The 23,007-nt window shown below is 46.2% G+C and overlaps 1 protein-coding gene across 1 annotated transcript in view; it reads right to left on the bottom strand.

The window, feature by feature from the left end:
* The window catches only part of KIF6 (kinesin family member 6), a gene marked incomplete at its 3' end in the record, with an annotated part of 382,214 nt that overhangs the window by 352,332 nt on the left and 6,875 nt on the right, over positions 1–23,007 (bottom strand). Inside the window, exon 3 of the mRNA XM_079781145.1 lies at positions 19,894–19,968. Within this exon, the coding sequence (XP_079637271.1) occupies positions 19,894–19,968 (75 nt within the window). The remainder of the gene's footprint in view (positions 1–19,893; positions 19,969–23,007) is intronic.

The raw sequence follows: 23,007 nt of genomic DNA, 5'->3' as shown, positions 1-23,007 counted from the left end.
CAAATTTTAGTTGGGCACTAAAAGAATTACAGGCATACCGCATTGGCATTGCAGGTTAGGTCCCAGACCATGGCTACAAAGCGATTATCGTAACAAAGTGAGGCATAATCTTTTTGTGGTGGAGGGTCCTGCCTTTAATATATATGAGACAAAGAATGAAAAGGAAGGAAGGAAGGAAGGAAGGAAGGAAGGAAGGAAGGAAGGAAGGAAGGAAGGAAGGAAGGAAGGAAGGAAGGAACCACAACATGATGCGATAGACTGGAACAAGAGAGAAGGAGCCTGGGTCCCAGTGGTCATGGAGCTGCAGTGCATCCTTGCACTGCCTGCCTCTGGGTCTCTGTTATGTGAGATAATAAACACATATCTTTAAGTCACCATTAAGTTTTTCCTTTCCTTTTTCCTTTCTATTGAATTTATTGGGGTGACACTGGTTAACAAAATTATACAGGTTTCAGGTGCACAATTCTACAACACATCATCTGTACACTGTATTGTGTATTCACCACCCCAAGTCAAGTCTCCCCTATACCCCCTTCTACCTCTCCCCATCCTCCTTCCCCTCGGCAATCCCCATTCTGTTGTCCATGTCCACGAGTTTTTTCCTTTTTTTCCTTTTGTGCTCAATTTCTCCACCCTCCTCACCTAGCAGCACCCACCCCCCGCCAGCTGTTAGCCTACTCTCTATGAATCTGTCTCTATTTCTGCTTCTCTTACAGATGAATCAATGCTTCATTAACTCAACTAACATATATACATATATATGTAAAATATCTCAGTATTTATGGCCTAACACATAGTAGAAACCTAATGCATGTCAGTTCTTCTTTATCTACTATGATATTACTACAATCAACCCCAAATCTATTGACATCTGTAAACCTCCCATTAGTAAATAGATGAGCTAATTACTAGCTGCTACAGAAAGACACAGGCAAAATGTGGATAAGCCCCATTCTTGTTATTTAATACTAGTGACCCAGCGCACGAAATCACATGAGATCCGGGACCCCAGGGCCTCTCGATGGATTGCCCCAAAGAGGTAGGCCGGAGCCAGGGGGTCCTGCCTCCAGGGTGCATGCAGCTGTGGGACCCCCAGGCCTTGCAGAGTGGCCACTGGGCCCGCCTCCACGCCGCGCATGTGGCGTCAAGTCCCCGCTCACCCATGCGCGCCTCCTCATGTATGCAGCCCTGCCCACCCATGTGCACCCAGTGCGCACGCAGCCTCCTTGTGATGGCGTGAGGGCATTACGGCATGAGGGCGTGATGACCACCTAGGCCCATGGCTGGCAAACTGCGGCTCGCGAGCCACATGCAGCTCTTTGGCCCCTTGAGTGTGGCTCTTCCACAAAATACCACGGCCTGGGCGAGTCTATTTTGAAGAAGTGGCGTTAGAAGAAGTTTCAGTTTAAAAAATTGGGCTCTCAAAAGAAATTTCAATCGTTGTACTGTTGGTATTTGGCTCTGTTGACTAATGAGTTTGCTGACCACTGGCGTAGGCTATTATTAGTATAGATGTATAGTCACCCCTGAAAGTCCTCAACCCTTTACTATCTTATCGTTATCTTCAAATTGATTTGGCCTTGTTTACTTTGCCCGTTAGCTCAAGGCAGAGGTTTATCTGTACAGCTTGCTTTCTGATCCGGCTTCTGCAGGCATCACCAGCATCCTGTTCTTTGGCAGAACCTCTCGCCATCTCCACGCGGCACCGGTCAGAGACCTGGTAAAGAACACTCCAGCCTCCAGTGCTAGTGACGGGTGTGCGGATGGGAGGCGACTCCACGGGCCGCCCTCACGCTGAGGAAAGATGAAGCCCCAGTTCTGCAAGCCTCTAACCTGGAGCTGCCAGCCACGTGGAGGAGACGGAGAGGAAACCCACCCGTCTCTAGACTTCCTAGAAAGGTAAGCCAGCAAATTCCTTTTTCTTAGAGTTGAGGTGGGTTGCTACCTCTCATCATTGGGAAAATTCTGGAGACACATTAGACTGGTCGGTTGATTGACACAGTAAGGAAAACAGACTGGGAAACACAGAACCAACAACAATCTAGCATCTGTCTTAGTATCATCTTAGTGCCCTATGGCTTTTATTCACAGCACGCATCTAATATTGGTCGTATGATAGTAATATCACATGGAAATGGAAAGATCTTTGGAACCATTCCTTCATCTAATATAGATATGAGACTGCTGCCATGATTTCCATCTTTCTAATTATATTTAAAGAAGCTAGTCAAGTTTTATGTCATATCAACATTTAGAAAATAGTTTTGGAATGCTACTTCAGTGTTTCATTATTGTGGAGGCTTCCTTGGGAATCCAAGTTTTATTGTCTTGATGTAAACACTCCACCAGAAGCAGGCAGGACAGCAAGTTCCAGTAACAACTTCTCCCATTAAAGAAGCAAGTTCATTTTTTTTTTTTAAGTAGCATGCAGCACAAGTTTATTTTTTTTAAAAGGATACATCCTGGTTGTATCCATCATCCCGATTTTATCTTAGTGAGAAGAAAATTTGGTGTTCTCATGATAAACAAAACAAAATTAAATCAGATGTGAAAGCATTATTGACTTTCAAAGATCTACAAAGCTACAGATGAAGAATATTTTGTCTATGAATTATAATGATTCCTAACACAACTGGCTGTACCTAAATTCAGAATGAAAATACAGATACCCCTAAGTGGAAACATACTGTGTTCTATTATCATTTAGACTGAGGCAAAACAAGGTCTCATAGGAGATAAATAGTCTTAACAAGAAAAGGAAGAATTAAGCCACTGGGATTTTATTTCAACTGTTGAGCTTTTATAACAAAGTTTTTAGCGTTCTGAAAGCCTTTTACAGCTCTAAATATGCAACAATTATATGAACAACACGATTTAATTAGAATGCATTGAGTGTACAGCTCTATAATGGGAATTGCATTAATTAAAGTAGTTGGAAATACAAAAGTATTAGCTATAAACAGTCTGAGGAATCGATAATCTAACTTGCCTACTGCACAACAAAGACTAGCACATTGCAGTTATGGGAGTAACTGTGGAGTGCATATAGCAGCTATATGTTTATCCAGCAGTTTCAGACTTCAATCATCCCACAGGTACGCACTGGGCACCCACCCCACGCCAGGCCCGGTCTAGGAGCTGGGGAGCCATCGGTGCACACACAGGTTCTGGTCCTTGTGGAGCTGACATCTTAGCAGAGGAGACAGATAATGTACGACAAGCACAGGACACACACTGTGGTCAGAAGGTGTAAGTACTGCGGGGGGCGGGGGAGGGGGTATGAAAGGGGGGAGCAGGCAGAGTAGGGTAGAGGGGTCAGCAGGAGGGAAGAGGGGGGCTGCAGTTTGAACTTGGTGATCAGGGGGTGCCTCATTAAGAAGCGACATTTCAGCAGACTTTAAAGAGACGGCAGTGTGAGCTATATGGGGGTCTGAGGGAAGTGCATGCCTGGCAGAGAAAACAGCCAGGATAAAAGCCCTAAGGCTGAAGACCTCTGAGTGTTGAAACCTGAAGCAGAGTGAGCAAAGGGGAGAATATGAGGGGGAAACACACAACACTATAAGGTGGGGGCTCCTTCGCTTACACGGGAAAGCAGATCATGGACGGCCTTTGGACGGGAGTAGTCCCATTGTCTGTAGGACCCAGCGCACAGTGAAAACACAGGCCCCTTGTTCAGACAGAGGGAAAGTGCTGTCAAAGGTACTGAAATGTAAGGTTTTTCCCCTTTGAAATATTTCAGTACTTATAGTACAGGGATTTGCCTATAATTAGAGGGATAACAATATTACATGAGTCATGAAAAGCTTTCAAATTGCAAAAATAATATGTTGGTGTTATAATTTTGTATAACACAAAATAATGATATTGTATTAATATATCTTGATTGATCCTACAATTTTCCTCACTTGCTTTTCTACATATTCGTTTATTAGATCACCAACAGGTACATATTTAGCAGCTTCATTTTCAATCCATGTAATTGAAAGCTCTTGGCAAATGCACGATCACAAACAATTCTGATAGTTTTAAATATTGAGAAAGATCTGTCTGCTGATGCCACGGTTACGGGAACTGTGGAGAGTATTTTATAGGCTAGGACAACACCCAGATAAATCTCGGGTAAATTATTTCAAAATATAAATTTTAGTATATCTAAGTTGGCAAATATTGCAAAACAACTCTAAAATGATTTAACTTCAGACAGATCAGTTTCATGTAAGTTTGAGTTTAATTTTAAATGCAAATATATACAATGCATTTTAATGTTTCCTCTGACATCGCTGATAACTTGTGGAGGTTGAACAAGAAACTGGAAGTGGCTTCATGGTTTGTACGTAATTCAAAACACCTGTTTATGCATTTATCCCTGTACCTATGATTACAAGGAGCAATTAATTTTCAAATTGTCTCCCACATTAGTTGGAAGTTCCTAAAGTTTCCTATGAAAATAGTGTCCTTTTCTGTTGAATGTGATCATCTTTAAGTTCCATTTCTAAGCTTGTGAATAATTTGCTTTCATGTTGCAGTTTTCAAAACTGAAAACTTGGAGGTCTTTGAAGAATTCCAACTCTCTGATGTGCTGCATTGCAGTGTCCACGTGTCCGCTTTTATTCTGTGCTACCTTAAAGGTAAAGTTTGCTGCCCGAGCGCCAGCAGTTCCTGTCTGGGTGCTCAGGCCGGAGAGTTAACATCAGTGTCTCCGGGACCGGCTCTGGGGACCCACTGGACAGCCGGGCTCCTGCCGTGTTCTGGCGCTGCCCCCTTGGGAGGCCCCTGCTCTCTCTCCGGGCTGTGCTGCCCTTCTGCTGATGCTGCCCTGGGTCTCGGTCGCAGGGTGCCTGCCCCTCAGGGTCCCAGAGTGCCCGGACTGTCCCTGGGTGTGCAGTGCGCAGCTGGCCAAACCCTATTGCATGCCGCTGCCTTCTGTGCCTGAGCCCGTGTGTGTGCAAATGGCTGCTTCAGGGATCTCCTCTCCTCAGGAATATGCCCCTTTGTCCCACTGACCTTCACTTACAACCTAAGTTCAAAGATAAAAGTACTGAGAAGTTCAAGACAGCAGCAGCGGAGGGCTGACCAAGCCTGGGCCCTGTGCAGTGCAGGGGCTGAGTGACGGCACAGCCAGGCCGCTGACGCTGGAGACCTTCCAGGCCTCCATAAACCGCTGGGCTCTTTCTTGGAAGGAAACGGGGAGCCAGTGAAGGTCTTGAGCAGGAAGTGACATGAGGTGCTTCACTTGCAGCCTCGGGTTTGTGTTTCACACTAGAGAACTGGACCCAATAACGTCTGACTCAAACAGCACACTTGATTTACACAACAATCGTTTTGCTTTTGGACACTCAATACACTCAAAAGTCACCCTATATAATAAAAGCCTAATATGCAAATCGACTGAACTGCGGAACGACCGGTGGAACGACCGGTCGCTATGACACACACTGACCACCAGGGGGCAGACGCTCAATGCAGGAGCTGCCCCCAGCCCACAGGCTCCAGGCCAGCCAAGGTGGGTGCCAGCGGGGGCCCCCTGATCACCCCGCCAGTTGCCCTGCAGATGGGCCCTGATCACTGGCCAGGCCTAGGGACCCTACCCATACATGAATTTCGTGCACTGGACCTCTAGTTTCTAAATAAAATCACAATGTACAACTTAACTGTGTACACTTTTTATTTGCCAATAATACCTCAATAAAACTATGGGGAAAAGTAATTTCTAAATATTCTCAATCCATGTTTCTCTCTCTCTCTCTCTCAAATCAATAAACATATCCTCAGGTGAGGATTTAAAAAGAATATAAAAGAATATGAGCCTGTGGGAACAGGGGTTTCCTCCAGGCCCCAGGTCTTGCAGGACCTTCTCCTTGCTGATCCGTTGAGTCCTCACGTCTGAGGGTCTCTGAGCCTCTGCTCCTGCTGCCAGCATCGCTGGGTTCAGTTTCCCAGTTCCCACTGCTGAGAGCGAGACTCTAGTTGCCCCATCTCATTCCTAGTTGAGCAACCCTTTTCGCCCCACATCTACCCTAAGCTACCCTTGCATAGCTACCCTTGACTCAGATTCCTTCTCCTGATCCTATCAGCCACGGCCGCAGGGCACAGCGTCCCGGCCACAGCACAGTTCCCTGGGTCACTCCCACCCCCTGGAAACAGTGGGTGGGGCAGTTGTCCCTCATCAGAATCTGTGAGGGCTGTAGGCACAGAAATGACATACTTGAACCTTTGCCCCAGATGTCTTCTCACACACAGCTTAACTTCTAGTAAGAAGTTAAAAAATTCAGTGCCTGAAATTCCATCAGTCTTGGCCTAATTTCGGTAAACAAGGATCTTTTTTCATAACAAAATTCCTTCTAAGAAAGTGAAGATTCACTTACAGTGCCTGATAGCTAGCACTCAATAAATGTTAACTGAAATCGTGATGAATAAAGTCAATGTATCTCATTGTTTTCCTCTGAGAATAGCTACACTGGGTGGAGACATTTTATGGATGAAGGCAGAAATTTCGTTTAGAGCAGCGGTCGGCAACTGGTGGTCCGTGAGGTCCGAAAGGTTGGCGACCCACCACTGGTTTGGAGCACAGGAAATCTGGCAGAACGCTGGGCAAGGGTGTGGTAGGTAAAGGACCGCACAGATCACGGACGTCTGGAGCACAGGGGGGAGTGCAGAAGGTGGGAAGTAAAAAGGCAGTGCCTCTCACCTTCCACACCTCAGCCCCCGACACTGACAAACACACCTCCCGGCGGCGCCTGTCTGCAGCAGCCAGGAAGAAAGAGTTGACGCTGCAGAACGCTGCCCAGAGGCCAGACGGGACGAGGCCTGAACACATCCACTGATTCAGTGGCATGAACCTCCCTGGTGACCTTAGCAAAGGGCTGCAATAAAATGAAATAAAAGACGTAAGTGCAGTCGTGTGATACAGCAATTTAAGGATCAAGGGACTGCGAAAGGCAGACCTACTCTAGTCTCAGCCCCGCAACCTAATTGCTGCATGACCCTGCAGAAGTCCATTACCCGCTCAGAGCCTGGCTTTCTCGTCTAAAACAGGAATAGCAATACCTATCTACCTGCAGGGCTATTGCAAAAATTAACTGAGACAATACACGTGAAAGTTCAATGAGACTGACACAGCTCTACATAAAAGGAAATGCATTCTGTGTTACCACACAGCAATGGGTAAATCTGCTCATGTTACTTAGCAAGAAGCACACTAAACATAGGACCGAAAACACCTGGCCAAGCATAAAAGGAAAGGCCACGTTCCCTGCGAAGGACAGACATCCTGCGAAAGGAGCTGTGCTCCGAGTAAAGCAACTTAGGACTGAGGAAGGCATGTACACCTGCAAGTGACAGAGCACTGGGTACATGTGTTGCTGTATTTCCCCAAACGATTTAAACATCATACTTTAAGTATGTGTGTGCTTTTTACCACAGTCAATTATAAATTCAAACAATTACGGAAGAACCGTGCTAGTTGTAACCAATCCCACACATTCACGCAGGAAGGATTTTTGCAGAGGGCTTTGCATTCTCTTCTCTTTCTTCACAGGCCATTCTTCTGAAGAATATTAAAGTGAATGATAACAACCAGAACTATCTTTGGATTATCTGTGAATGCATTCTCAACTCCTAAAATAGAGATCTATGATAAGAATTGCAAACGTGTGCCTCAGAAGAAACCAAATCTAAAACAACTCAAGGGGAAAAAATTCATGAAGAAAAACATTCATTACTTGGTAAAACCCTGAATTGGATTGGAAAATCTTTTTCTATGGAAATGTTGGTGGGGAGCCCACAACGGATTAAGAGCTAATACTTACTGAGCACGTACTATGTCCAGGGACATGTGTTTTTTCCTGTGAAGTTCATCTGATCATCATGGCAAATGAAGTAGCTATTGAAGTGTCATTTTCCCCATTTACGGATAAAAGACTGAGACACAGACAGATTAATTTGTCGAGAGCCACACAGCTATTAAGTATTAAAGCGGGAAGCTGAAGCATGCAACAGTTTCTGGTTTCTCTGTTCTTTCTAATCACGCTGCAAGTACTAACAACAGAGTAGGAAACCAGGACGGGTGCCCTTCTGAACACCAGGCCCTGACAGGTCTCATGCCCTGAAGCCTATCCTGACAATATAATAGGTGCTTCAATTTATCTGAGAAATAAAGGCGATGTAAATGATAAACATCAACTTCAAAATTGTAAAGGTGTTTAAAGTGCACCTCAGCTCTCTGAGAAAGATCCTATTGAAGACAAACAGCACGGGTACCTGTGTGAAGTGTTACTCCCAAACCTCAGGGTGCATCGGAATCACCTGGAGGGCTTGTTGAAACACAGGTTGCCCTGCCTCAGTAGGTCTGATGAGGCCTGTGAACCTGCGTTTCTACCGGGTTCTCAGGTGATGTGGATGCTGCTGGTCCAGGGACCACACTTTGAGAACCACGAGATTAGACAGAAAAAGCAGCCATCTATCGTGTTATTTTAGATGCACTGAAAAGGCCTCTGTCCAAAAAGCCCTTCAGAAAGGAACCAAAAGTAAAACTCCTTTTACAAGAAATAAAGCCTGTCACGAATGCATTCAGCAGGAGTGAGAAGGCTACGGCTCCTAAGGATGACCCTCTGTGCGCTAACTCTCTCACTCAACAGGGAGCATCCGATACGCAGCTGACCTGCTCCAGGAGCTGGGGTGCAGTAGCGAACCAGGAGAGAGTCTTTATCTTCCTGAACTTTACACTGGAGTGGGCAGAGGCAGGCAATAAACAACTGCGTGTAGGACAATAGTTGGTGGTACACGCTATAAAGAACGGACAGAGGCCATGAGCAAACCTGGGAGCGGAGAGCTCTGGGCAGAGGGCCCAGCAAGTGCAAAGCCCTGAGCTGGGAACACAGGTGATGTGTTTGAGGGATAGCAATATAAAAGATAAGGTTTTAAGTTGTTTACGAATGAGGGAAGTTTTCTACTAACCTCCAGAATTGATGCACAAAATGATACTGAGTTTGTGACTTTCAGAGTTCGGAGAAAAATGGAGAGAGCTCTCGTCCACACTCAACGTGCAGATAATTTCTCTTCTCTACTCTGGTATCACAGTGTTTGGACAACCCAACGTCACACAAAGGTGTAGATGCAAATACCCCTGGCTTTTGTTTTCCTTTTATATTTCATGTTCATCTGCTTGGCAGTAGGGGAAGTGCTGAGGAGAGAAGCCAGGTCTGCAGGCTGCCAGGGGAGAAATGGGGGGAGGGGGGGAAGAGGTTGTGGCAGAAGGGAGCTTGCTCCACCCCCTGCTGAACATTCCCCCTCCCACTCACACTGATGGCTTCCTAGTGCCAGGCCTGTGGCTCTCTGCCCTCACATTTGTGTTGCCTACAAGCTCTTACCTCATGTACAAGTGAGGCTGCATGTGCCAAGGTGTTAACACCCTGGAAGCAGCCTCCGAACATTGAGGAACATGTGTTTCTTTGCCCTTTTGGTGGGACAACTCTGAGGCACAGTCCCCTGTGTCCCCTCTGTCCTCCAGAGAATACCAGTGGGACTGAGTGCCTTAATGTACCTAATAGCAGCTTCCTTTCCTTCCATCTCGCCTCCTCACTTCCCTACTGGTGCCTCCTGGCCTTACCTCCCAAATCAGCTACTGTCACAAGAATCCTAGCTTCAGAATCTGCTTGGGGGGGTGGGGATGCCAGACTAGGACAAGTCCCTTCTCACAGAGGAGTCATATCACTGTAGCATCTCTGATCCACCAGTCAGTCCTTCTACTCTCTTTCGAATTCGAGCAATGCTTTTTTCTCTTCCTATGGACCCAGAGATTCCCACCCCGTGTACTTACGCTGTCACAGAACTCAGTCTCCACAACCACACTGCTCCCCACAACTCCCAGTCTCCACGACCACACTGCTCCGCACAACGCACAGGCCATTTCTTAGAGGTATTTTATCTAACAAATTACAGTTAGCTTTAACTTGTAGTTATCACCACCACATTTCTTGATTGGTCATTCTTAAAAAGAAACATCCAGATTTAGACTCATTTGTTTACCCACGATAATAAAATCCATATTTGCAATGTGCCTGGTTAGTACAGTCCGTGCTTGTTAGACGGGCTGCCATTGCTGTCTCCAAATTCTCCAGCTGTAGGTGGAGAGGCAAACTCACCCTCTTCTTTGGTGGAGTACCTCAAGCTCATTATCTTAAATAATTTCACGATTTGAAGCTGATTGGTTTTCCTGTTTTTAACCACAAACCCATGTTTTTAGTTAGAAATGTAATTTAAGAAGTGTTCAACTTGAAAGTTAGTAAAATCCCAAAAGCCAGAAATGTAATGTTATCAAGAAATTAGTGTCGCAGGAAGTGGAGCCAAGCATCGGTGCATGTTTATAAACAATGCGTCTGGTGAAATGGAATTGTGGCCGGAAGCTGAACAGATCAGTGGGAGCCAATGGGTTTTTGTAGAATTCCGTTGTGACCAGTGTTTTCTGCTTGAAAGCCAACTTTGAGAAAAACAAAGTATTTACTACCAGGCATGTTTTTGTGAATTTCAAATGGGATTAGCTTTATTTGAGTCCCAGGGGGAGAGAAGTTCTAATCTAATAATATAGATTACTTCATTTGCTGACTAGAAGAACATCACAGAACAAATGACACAAAATTCTCATATCTGGGAATATTAATTTTTTGTTTGGAAATAATTATAAATAATTTTTTAAAAAAACAGGAAGTTTCAAAGAGAGTATGGAGTGATTCTGTGTACCCTCCCCCAAACTCCCCCAGTGGTTACATCTTGTATAACTATAGCATATTATCAAAACTGACAACAGTACAGTATGGTTGTAGAGTTCTATTTGGTTTTGAACAGCAACCATTGCAATCAAGATACACCACCTTCTGTCACAACAGAGATCTACTGATGGTGACATCTGACCAGTTTGAATAAAGGGTAGCAACCTCACTTCCCTCTAAGATCCTTCCCACTCCCCTGTTTATAAAATAACTAGCGTTCCCGTTGCAGGAAAAATCCTGCAATTGGGTTTCCTGCTGCACTCTACCCCACCCTGCCTGCTCTCCTCCCTTGTCCCCCGCCCCGCGATCTCCGCCAGCCCCCCTGCTTTTCTAACCTCTCTCCTTCCTTCTTCCCTGGCCCCGCCTCCGCTCCTCCCTTCTCCCCAGCCCCGCCCTCTCCACCAGCCCGCTCTCCTTCCTTCTCCCCCGGCCCCGCCTCCGCTCCTCCCTTCTCCCCCGGCCCCGCCTCCGCTCCTCCCTTCTCCCCCGGCCCCGCCTCCACTCCTCCCTTCTCCCCCGGCCCCGCCTCCACTCCTCCCTTCTCCCCCGGCCCCGCCCCTTCTCCCCCAGCCCCACCTGCTCAACTTCCTTCTCCCCCGGCCCCGCCTCCGCTCCTCCCTTCTCCTCCCCCCGGCTTGCTTGCTTCTCTGCAGCTTTGCTCCCTTCTGCAGCTCTTGGCTTCTTTCTATGCTGTTGTGATATGCAAATTAGCCGCCATCTTTGTTGGGATAATTTGCATGTTCGTCCTGATTGGTTGGTGGGCGTGGCTTGGCTGGTGGGCGTGGCTTGGGTGTAGTGAAGGTGCGGTCAATTTGCATATTTGTCTATTATTAGATTAGATTGCCATCAGACAATGCTGTCATTTTTGCTTTGATTGTCAAACATATATTTTTTAACTCAAGAGGAGGAAAGTTAATTTTATTCATGCATATTTTTGCTCATTCCGTTATTCTTTCTGCCTTTCTAATGTCCCAAGATGCGTTCCTTTTCATTTCCCTTCTTTCCAAGAAATCCCTTCTTTCAGGGGAGGTATGCCGGTGACTCCTTGTCTTAGTTTTCCTTTGTCTGCAAACATCTTCACTTCTCAGGATAGGATTCTGGGATGAGAGTCCTTTTCTCTCATCACCTGCTACTTTCTTCTAGACTCCATGATTTCTGATCAGAAATCCACAGTAATTCAAACTCTTTTTCCCAGTAGGTGATGGATCATTTCTCTCTCATTGCTTTTCAGATTATTTCTTTGCTTTAGTTTTCTAAAGTTTGACTATGATTTGTCTTGGAGTGGATTTCTGTGAGTTTATCCTGTTTCTTGAAGCTCTGGGTTTATGACATTTGCCAAATTTAAAGGATTTACAACCATAACTTTTTAAAAACATTTCAACCCTACTCCCTTTCTCCCCTCTCCTCTGGGATTCCATGACATGCATGTTAGACCTTTCGCAGCATTTCTCACAGGTCCCTGAGGACCTGTTCCTTTTTCAGCCTGTTTTCTTTCTGTTCAAATTTGTTGATTCTTTCCTCTGATCTCTCCATCCACCATTTTTTTTTTTAAATTTCAGTTATTATACTGTTCAGTTCTAAAATTCTCACATGGTACTTTTTTAGATCTGTTTTTGGTTAGTTGGTTGGTTTGCTGAGATTTTATATTTTTTCATTTGTTTCAAGCATGTTCATAGTTGCTTATTGAAGCTTTTTCACAACAGCTACGTGAGAACCCGTGTCGCATCATTCCAAGACCTGGGCTTCTGTGTCCTGGCATCTGTGGTTGTTTCTTCTCATGCCGGTGGACCTTTTCCTGGTTCTTGACATTTGATGCGTGGTTTCACTGTATCCTGGAGAGTTTGGGTATTATGCTGTAAGATTCTAAATCACACTTAATTCTTCTGTTTGAGCAGGCCTCCTCTAACACGCTGCTAGTTCCTCATCAGCCTTTAACACTGGTGGAGGGGCCTCACTCCTGCAGGTGAGTTGAGATTTCAGCCTCCCTTCAAGGCCTCCACGGACACCTCCCTAGACAGGAGCGGGAGGGCACCATGCTGCTCGTCACTGACACCCCCAGGGTGGGGAGGCCCAGCTACGGGTGGATGGTGGTGACTTCAGGGTCCCCTGTGACTTGCACTGACAACTTAGTGCCTCCCCTGAGACCGCCCTGGCAGTGGGGGGTCAGGCACCTTGCTACAGCCCGACCTTGCCCGACAGGATGGGGGCTGGGGCTGTGGGTTTGGTCCACGGTGTTTGGATGGGGCAGCACAACTAGCTTCTAAAGGTTTCTGCCTTGCTAGGCTGCCCCTGCCCTGTCCTCTGGCTGTAGAGGGCAGACTCTTCTTATCACTTGTGTCTCAGCCTATTGGTGTTTCTGGATTGCCAGTTTCTATAGCATCCATTCTTGGATATATGAGGGACCAAAACAAAACAAAAACACACACACACACACACAACAAAAACAAGCAAACAAACCAAAAACACCCGGAAACTCACCGCCATGCCTCAGGTTCTAAGGTCCCTGGCCAGTCTACCTTTTCACTCCACCTTTCAGAGCCCTTTAATGTTTCTTTAAATGTAATATCCAGAGTTTTAGTTGTACTTAGTGAGAGGAATAGAGAGAAGTGTGTCCACTTCTACTTGGTCTGGAGCCAGAAGTCAATGGGCATATTTTTAAAGTGGCAAAGGAATAGAGATCTTTAATTTTTCATCACTGACACTGAGCAGGCATTGAAGTATCTTCATGTGCATTCTTGCATCCTCGAAGCAACCTAGTACGCTGGTATTACAGCATCCCCTTTCTCAGGGGGCACAGGTGGCTCAGAGGTGACAGGTCTGATGCAGTCACACAGTGAATTTATCAGAGGGCTGGGCCAGAATGATGTTATTCCACTTGATGGTGAATGTTTTGAGCCAGACCTGGTAGAAGCATGAGTGCGCAGAGGTGAATAACTGACCAATGAGACTTTATTTTATTCTCTAAATACTCCCCTGTGGCCTCCTCCTCTTCCATTCTGGTCTCCTCATCTTAAAGGTGTAGGATCTCTTCTCTGCTTGCGCAGCAGGACTGGACGAGCGGTGCAACCCAGGGCATCAGCAGCACAGCCTGTTTCCTAGAGCCAAGATGAGCGCCCAGCGGGGCAGGGGGCTGTGCCTCCTATGAGAAAAGCCTTTCTCCCATCAGCCAGGGCATGGGGCACGGGGCACGGGTGCACGAGCAGTCTCACACATCCTCCTCCAAGGGGAGACAGCAGCCCTGCAAGCTTTCCTTTTTCCTCACCCTCGTCGTAGTGCAAATCGAAAGGCTACACTTGCTATTGCTCATCGACGGTAAATTTAAGGTTAAAAAGCAATGGTTCCCAAGGTGACGGCTAGCTTTTCAAAACCCACCCCGGTTGCCTTACTGCAGAGCCGATGCTTTACTGCCCAGTGCCAGCCACGGGGGCGTGTGTCACTGACGTGACCAATGCTAGCAGCGTGCACCCTGTTCCTGCACCGTGTTCCTCTGAAACACCACATTCTCCCCAAATCTCTCCCTGGAAACTTGTTTATTCCCAAATAAAATAAATGTCCTCTGACCCAAGCTTTTAGGTAGAACATAAGTTTGGCTGGAAAACTGGAATTCTGCAGATTTACATGTGATAAGATCTCAGAAAAGTCTAGACTCCAAAGTCATCTCCCTAAATCTTCAAGTAAAATGGACCTTCCAGGACAATGCGCCACGTTTGGCCTGGGCTTTGAGCCTCTCCTGATAGACCACTCCAGACCCCGGAGACCAATGGGCTCCAGAAGCATAACCCCTGGTAAAACATCCACTGAAACTGCAAACCCCTTGATATGATGTGATACCATCCACATCCACCATGCACATCTGTGGACCTACTGAAGACTCTCTACAAAAATTAGTCCAAAACCAGTGAGAAAAATTCACATGATAAACAGCTTTTTTTTAACATTACTAAAAAATATAGGATATATTTCAGGAAAACCAAAGTTCCCAAGAGGCAGCATGTGAAGTACTTCCTAATGGAGATGTATTAAATAATAACCACACAGATTCTTCTCCTTAATTTCCAATGACACAAAGTTAAAGCTTCACAACTTCTCACCCCCAGCCCTGCAGCTCGGCCTTCATGTCACTGATCTGGGTTAAATAGGAAAAGATGAGTCTTAATTAATGGGATTCCTGAACTATAGAATTTGGGAAAGAGATAGGATGGATTTTATTCAGCTTTAATTGTATACAGTAAGCAGAATTAAGCTACAATGTGTTAACCAACAGAACACCTGCCAAGGCCTATATGGAGTGACTGGATTGTCTGCTGGAATTTGTTTCTGAGGGGGATAGCAGGCATTTTTGTTTAACATCTAAAATGGCCGTTTCTATGCACCTGGCCTGCCGAATTGTGTAATTCTTAAACCAGTTTTCAAGTTGTGAGATAAACATTTCTTTAACTATTGTGTATAAATGAGACTTTATTGATATATGATGTTTACCATTTCAAAGTCACACAAGTTAAGTCTGCATTAAGTGTGCACATACTGTATATAATATACTTAAAGTCAATGAAAACAGTGACCCCGCACCCCAGGTTCTTAATTCCTAAGTTAATCTGCTTAATAGCCCCCTCCTTCAGAGCTGGGTCAAAGGAAAACACGAATCTGTCTGCCCAGCCACTGCTGCAGCTCACTGCTCGCAGACAGGAGCCCGGAGGGTGACGGCGACCTTGGTGGCAAGCACCCCAGGAGGAAAGAGGGCCTCCCGGCCAGCAGGGGAGCGCAGGGCACACCCTCGCAGACAGCACGTGCCTTCCGTCCCCGCACACGCCGGGGTGAGCCCAGGGAACACAGGCAGCACCTCAGACACACAGTGGCACTCTCCGTGACAGAAAGAGCCCCCCCTGAGAACCCCCGCGTATCCGAGGCAACCTGCACCGAGAGAGCACCGCACTGGGCAGGAGGGGAGCGTCCACGTCCACGTGAGGGAAGAAGACAGGAGCACGAGCCATGTGCTAAAAGGAGAGCACGCTTGTCTTCAGAGGGAACAGGGAGGACACCCCGTCCTTACACAAGACTAGACCGGCTTTCATTCCTCTAAATGAAAATAAAATTGTAAAAATTAAAAACGTAAGGGGTAGGTGACAGAGAATGCACATGGCTAAAAGCAACTTATTGTGCTTGCAGACTGAACTGGCCAAGTCTCCCAGAACCCAGAACCTAAAGAGATGGAAACTGAATGGACCGTTACAATAGGTGAAGGACAGCACCAGTGTTTCTGAAACCGGAAGTTCCAGAGAGAAAGAATGGCTATGTTGGAGGAAAGGAAAATATTTTTTAATTATCAAAATAATTATCAATGTGACAACCCTGAGCTTGACTATAAGACTTTTCAGATTGAAATGGCTGGAGGAGAGATAAGAATACACACGAAAACAACGTACCTAGACTTACTGCTATAAATGTGGGAAAAACAAGTAAAAAGAAAAAACTCCCTAAAACACCCAGAAAGTGAAAACAGGCATTTCCTAAAAAGAAATGAGACACGGGTGGACAGTGTCATCCCTCAGTAACACTGCATGCAAAGAGACCATGGGGCACGCTCTTCACAGGGGTCAGAAAAAGGAACTTGTAATCCAGAATTCTACACCCAAATTGCCATTTGACTGTGAAGGAAAACAAAAGACTTCAGAAAGCCCCCCAATCTTGAATTCTCACTAAAAAATCATTAGAGGATGGTTAACTAAAAAGGGATCCAAGAACTAGGCATGAGTATAAGAAACAGTGATGAGCAAAGAAAAAAAAGGAGACAGATTTAAATAAGTGCTGATAATAAAAATGATTAATAGAGATGCAGAATGAAACTCGCAGTTGATTTCAACATTTGAAGTGGTAGGGGAGCAGGATAGACAAAATAAAAGTGTGCTAAGGTCCCTGAGACCAACAGAGAGACAGACAGAGAGAGAGACATTTCAGATATGGAGAAAAGCACAAGTAAGTTTATATCTGAATTTACACTGCGCAGATGTGCTGAAGTGCAATGCACACCTTGAGGGAAAATGGAAAGTACTAGCAGCAACGAAGAGCACAAACCAGCCAACAGCTCGGAGGGGAAAAATGGGGAATGATAAATGGAAAACGTAAGTCAAGACAGGAGGGACACCTCCAAATACCATTACAGCAATCACAAAAAGCATAAGCCGGTGAAAGTAGCCAATTAAATTTGGCTAAAAAGGCAAAAGCCAAGCTATATTTTATTTACCAAACCTATACTTAGAAACAAAATGTCCCAGGGCAGTTGAATTAAGAAATCATGAAAGATAAACCACATAAAGGCCAACAGAAAACAAACATTAGCAAAAACAGCTTCGGGGGAAACTGGGATACAAGGAGGAAAGTCTGGACCAAGAGGACTGTTTCCTGTTGATGGAAGATGTGACCCCCGGGGACCACTTGGGCAGCCTGGATAAAGATGCGCCTGCCTGTCGCTTTTTACATCATGTCATCGTTGGGTTGTGTGTCTTTGTAAGTCCGTGAACAAAACAAACCCCCAGCCTTCATGAAGCTTCGATCTAGTGCAGTGGTTGGCAAACTCATTAGTCAACAGAGCGGCAAACCGCGGCTCGCAAGCCGCATGTGGCTCGCGAGCCGCAGTTTGCCAACCACTGATCTAGTGGAAGGCAGACAGACAGAAAACTGATGAGTAATCGAACTATACAGTGTCCGCTGGTACCCAGCGCTGGAAAAAGAAAACAGGGAAGGATGACAGAAAGCGGTTTCAAATGGGTGACAAAGGACGGTCTCACTGAGAAGGGGACACATGAGCAGAGACCTCAAGGAGCTGAGGAGACACCTGTGCGGATTCTGGAGGAAGAACGCTCCATGCAGAGGGCACAGCGAGAGCTGAGGGTGACGGGGGCTCGGGCTGGGAGAGGCGGTCCTCATGGGAGGAGAAACAGACATCCGGGAAACAGGAACTACGGTCCCTCCCGGGATGACTTTAGGAAGTTTCAAAATAAGACGCCTGAGATCAACCACCTGAAAAGGGACATAACCTTAAAGATTATGTAAAGGGAGACTTTTAGAAAAGTGTGACATCCTGTCTAGGAGTCGTGAATTTAACCTAAAGACCTGTTACTGGATTCCAACTATGAGTAAAAACAGCTTAGGCCCCCTCAATTGCATTTCACCCACGGCGCGGGAAGAATATTAAAAGAGAAGGGCTTCTTTAACAGGTTTCGGGGTCGGATGCACAGCATGGTGATTATGACTAATAATCCTGCGCCATAGGCTTGAATGCTGTCATGAGAGCAGATCTTAAATGTTCTCACCATAATGTAACTATGTGATGAGATGGAGAGCCGCAGTTACTACTATAGTGATGATCATTTTGCAACTTATAACTGTTTCAGATCAACATGTTGTACACCTTCAATGTATACAATGTTACATGTCAATTATATCTCAGTAATAAAGGTTGGGGGAAGGGGAAGGGCTTGGTTTGAAAAGGATTCATGCAACAGGAGTCTGAGAGAAAAATGAGGCAATGTGCTTCCAACAGCGTTCCTGGGAAAGGGTTTACTGATCAGTGGACTTGAAAGGGGGTTATTTAGCAGCTAGCTTTAATTTTAATCGTAAAGATTGGTATATCCGGGGATAATTAGGTCACTGAAATCACCCAGTTGATTTCAGGGTCGGAAAGCAACCTCATTAAGTAGTAGCTTCTGTGGAGGTTCCCTGCGGGAGGGGAGTGTCAGCCGCATGGGGGCTTTGCCGACATACATGAGTAAAATGGCATTCTGATTTACGCAGTATTCTCAGGTGGTGCTGTCCTTAGGGTCATCAGACTGAAACTATCTGGACATCCTATATAATACAAGCCTGGGTGGTGTTGCGCGGATGTCATCACAAGATGGCTGCCCCATGTCGCCACAATATAGTCACCACAAGATGGTCACCACAAAATGGCCAGCAAGGGAGGGCAGTTGTGGGCAATCAGGTTGGCAGGGGAGGGCAGTTGGGGGCAAACAGGCCAGCAGGGGAGGGTAGTTGGGGGTGACCAGACCAGCAGGGGAGGGCAATTGGGGGCGACCAGGCCAGCAGGGAAGGGCAGTTGGGAGTCATCAGGCTGGCAGGAGAGGACAGTTGGGGGGTGAGATCAGGCTGGCAGGGGAGGGCAGTTGGGGGCGAGATCAGGCTGGCAGGAGAGGGCAGTTGGGGGTGACCAGGCCATCAGGGAAGGGCAGTTGGGAGTCATCAGGCTGACAGGAGAGGGCAGTTGGGGGTGAGATCAGGCTGGCAGGGGAGGGCAGTTGGGGGTGAGATCAGGCTGGCAGGGGAGGGCAGTTGGGGGCGACCAGGCCAGCAGGGAAGGGCAGTTGGGAGTCATCAGGCTGACAGGAGAGGGCAACTGGGGGTGAGATCAGGCCAGCAGGGGAGGGCAGTTGGAGGCGACCAGGCCAGTAGGGGAGGGCAGTTGGGGGTGATCAGGCAGGCAGGCAGGTGAACAGTTAGGAGCCAGCAGTCCCGGATTGTTAGAGGGATGTCTGACTGCTGGTTTAGGCCTGATCCCACAGGGGGTCCCATATTGGAGAGGGTACAGGCTGGGCTGAGGGATACCCCCTCCCATGCATGAATTTCATGCACCAGGCTTTTAGTACAAAAATAAAAGAGTCCTCAAGGCTAAGGGCAGGCTTTGAAATATAGCTATTACTCTAAGGTGGAGCTGGGTCAGCCATTAGTAGGCCTCCCAGGTGTCACCCACCCTGAGTCCCACATCCATCTAACCCCTGAAACATGGGGCTGAGGAAAGAGCTCAGACCTTAACAGCACACCGCCTGGGGCTCTGCACCACTAGCCATCGACCCGAACAGGGCCACTTAATCTCGCTGATCCTCAGAGATTTATGTAGCTTTCAAAATGGGAGTAACAGAGCTATTCTGTCTATCACACCGGCTTGTTCTGAGGCTCAGAATCTAAATCTAAAACAAACAGCTCTATGAATAAAGGGTTTTAATACAATCATCATTACGTACCCTGCAGCCTGCGTACATAACTAATATACCGAGGCACGTTACCACGATTATCTGATAACTGAAGACAAGATGAAAAACCACCAACCCACTAAACAGAACACAGGAAATCCTACCTCTCAGCCACGGGCTTGGCAATGTTTTCAAAAATGGTCTCTTGGTTTGTATCTTGATCAAAAATCCTTTGAAATCTGCAAATGTGAAAACAGTAATTATTTTAAAGCTGGGCCGTCACACACTATTAGATTAATCTTTTTTTTTTTTCTGACAGCTCTGTAAATGAGCCCATATTTACATCACTGGGCTTACCTACCCTAGCACAATGTTGGCCCTGTGGTGCCAGCCACACTGCGCTGTTGTCTCCCTGTATACAAATGGTGGGTAAACAGTATTGCTTTGACAGGGTCTGCACAATAAATCCCTCTGAAACACTGCAGCGGCTTTGAACCAAATAACAAACTGTGTGTTTTTAGCTCTCAAGAGGGACAGTGTCTGCAATTGGCATCAAATGCACATCGCAATAAGTGCATGAAATGGAAACTCAAGACCAGGATGTAAACAGCCAGAGAACTTCTGATGTCTGACCTGTAAGGGAAGAAGGCAGCTGTGAAATGTAGGATGATTGAACTTGGTTTTAAAATGCTGTACTGAAGTGTACTTTCCATTCCTTAGGTACTACATCCTAGTATTAGCTACTTAATTTCCAGGGAACTTTATTTCCCTTTGTTGATCAGGAGTCAAAAGTCAAAAAGTGAATGAAGGTAGACTGTCCTGCACAGAGAAGTCCGTATGAGATTGGCAGGGCCGGGCATGGGGAGGTGGGACGGAGTCAAGTTCACGCTTCGTGCATTGCCACTCACTTGGCTTAGTACAGGGTCACACCCACTGAGGAATGCCCAGGGCAGGAAACACACAACCTATTCTTCTACAGTGTGCTGAGCTGCCACCAGCAAGAGAGAAGGAAGGTAGTATATAAGATAAAATGTTAACAGTTGGTGGATCTCCCACAGAGAATATAGGAAGAGTTAGTTGCATTATTTTTCTACCTCTTCAGCATATTGAAAAGCTTTCAAAATAAAAACTGTGGGGGTCAGAGGGATGCTTTAAAGCAAAGCCTTTAAAACAAACACATTGAGGGCAACCTACGCAGCTTTCAGAGTGACTGGGAACCTTCGGCCTATGTGTCTACCTAACACAGTGGTCGGCAAACCGCGACTCGAGAGCCACATGCAGCTCTTTGATTCCTTGAGTGTGGCTCTTCCACAAAATACCACGTGTGGGCGTGCACGTACAGTGCGATTGAAACTTCGTGGCCCATGCGCAGAAGTCAGTTTTCGGCTCTCAAAAGAAATTTCAATCGTTGTACTGTTGATATTTGGCTCTGTTGACTAATAAGTTTGCCGACCACTGACCTAACACAAGTGAGTTGGGCACATCTTTGATTAATGTAGAGACCACATGAAATGTAGGACTGTTTTCACTACTGAGGAGTTCAGAAGGGTATCTGGAGTTGGGTTGAAAATATGAAATAAAATGGTATTCATTGTCTTTAATCAATATTAATTTCAAAACATCCCTATAGCTCAGGGGTGGGGTGGGGAATGTCCAGCTTGCAGGCCATATAAGGCCCATGAAGTCATTTGTAAGTTGAGAATTTTACATGGTCCACGAATCATATTATAAATATCTGTGACAAATACACTCGCCAATCCAAAATTAAATTAAAAAAGAAAAGAAAATGGACATAGAGACACAAACTACAGCAAAAACAAGGCGTTTAATGTCAGTCTTGCAAGATCGGGTGTCTGCTGGGCAGGCAGGCCCAAAGTGGTTACAACCAGTATTTTATTCCCTAGTGCGCAGGTCCCTCCCCTGGTTCCTCATTGGCTGAGTCCTGTGGGGTGTACAATCTTCCCAGAATGGTCACCTAAGTTTCATTATTTCCTTATAGGGTATTCTTTCCTTCCCAGTTTAAGTTCCCTTGTCAGTTGGCCCCTCCCCGACATCCTGTTCACCTGGGGACTCTCCAGGTGCATGAACTTGGTCACATCAGCAGGCCATTATGCAAGCAAACTACCAGGAATTTTCCATTCATGGTTAAATGCCTTGCCTCAAAAATGGACCACCACTGACTTTATTTCTAACAATATCCAAATGGCCTTTGGCAGAAAGAAGGTTCCCCACCCCTGCGTATAGCTTATCAACCGCCCATTTGAAGAAGCTAACAATGAAACTGTATACAAAGAGAGATTGCAGGGCACTCTGGCTACTATGCCATTCAGCAGGCAAGATTATGTTTTAGACAACGACATTAACGTGGGTGCACCAGGGCCCAGATACAAACACAGGGGACACGGCCATTCTGTCTGTGCTGTTCAGGGTCCTGCTGACAGTGACAACTGAACACAGACCCAGTGGTGCTTGTGAGGTTGACGATGACTGACTAAGTCAACAGCTATTCCCAGCCCCACTGCCTTAAGGAACAGGAATGACAACTACCACCAGGTAAACCAGAGAGATGGCCGGGGTTTCAATAAACCATACAATAGCATTCAACATCAAATCATCATCCCAAAACACTTTATCTTTTATCATTATAGCTGTATAGTAATCTGAAAAGGCATTGTGATCATCTGTTTTCTGAAAACCTTGGAAGAGCAAAATAGTTTACCAACTTGAGTGTAATCTTTTACAGCGGAAGAGGATGCCTTATCCCGGGACATAAAGCCACTGACTCACGGCCCTGGAGCAAACCAATAACTCACCTTGAGACATGACTGGGTTTCCTGGTTCCTAGGAGGCCCTTTCGTCCATGAGGAGGTTGTGGAGGCTTTTTCTAAAGCACATTTCAAATCTGGCGTATACTGACCTCTCCCCACCCAGAAACAGCTCGTTCCTACCTTCCTCAGCCCAGAAAATGACAACTCCATCCTTCTAGAAGTTCAGCCCAAAACCCTTAGGGCATCCTTGGCTCCTTTCTTTCCATTGCACTCTATACCCAACCCATCCTCAAACTCTGTCATCTCTGACCTTTAAAATACTTGCAGAATCCAACTATTTCTCAACATTTCCAGTTGCTACTACCCCAGCCCAAACTACCAAAATGTCTTGCCTGGTCTCCTTGACTCCCTTACAGTTTATTTGCTACATGTTAGCAAGAATGATCCTGCTCAAACTCAAGTGGGATTATTTCATTCTTCTGATCAAAACCCTCCACTGCCTCCCATGGC

Source organism: Cnephaeus nilssonii, assembly GCF_951640355.1.
Source record: "Cnephaeus nilssonii genome assembly, chromosome: 9".
NCBI lineage: Eukaryota > Metazoa > Chordata > Mammalia > Chiroptera > Vespertilionidae > Cnephaeus > Cnephaeus nilssonii.
The sequence above is the reverse complement of the archived record's forward strand: the minus strand, read 5'-3'. Positions and strand labels throughout refer to the sequence as shown.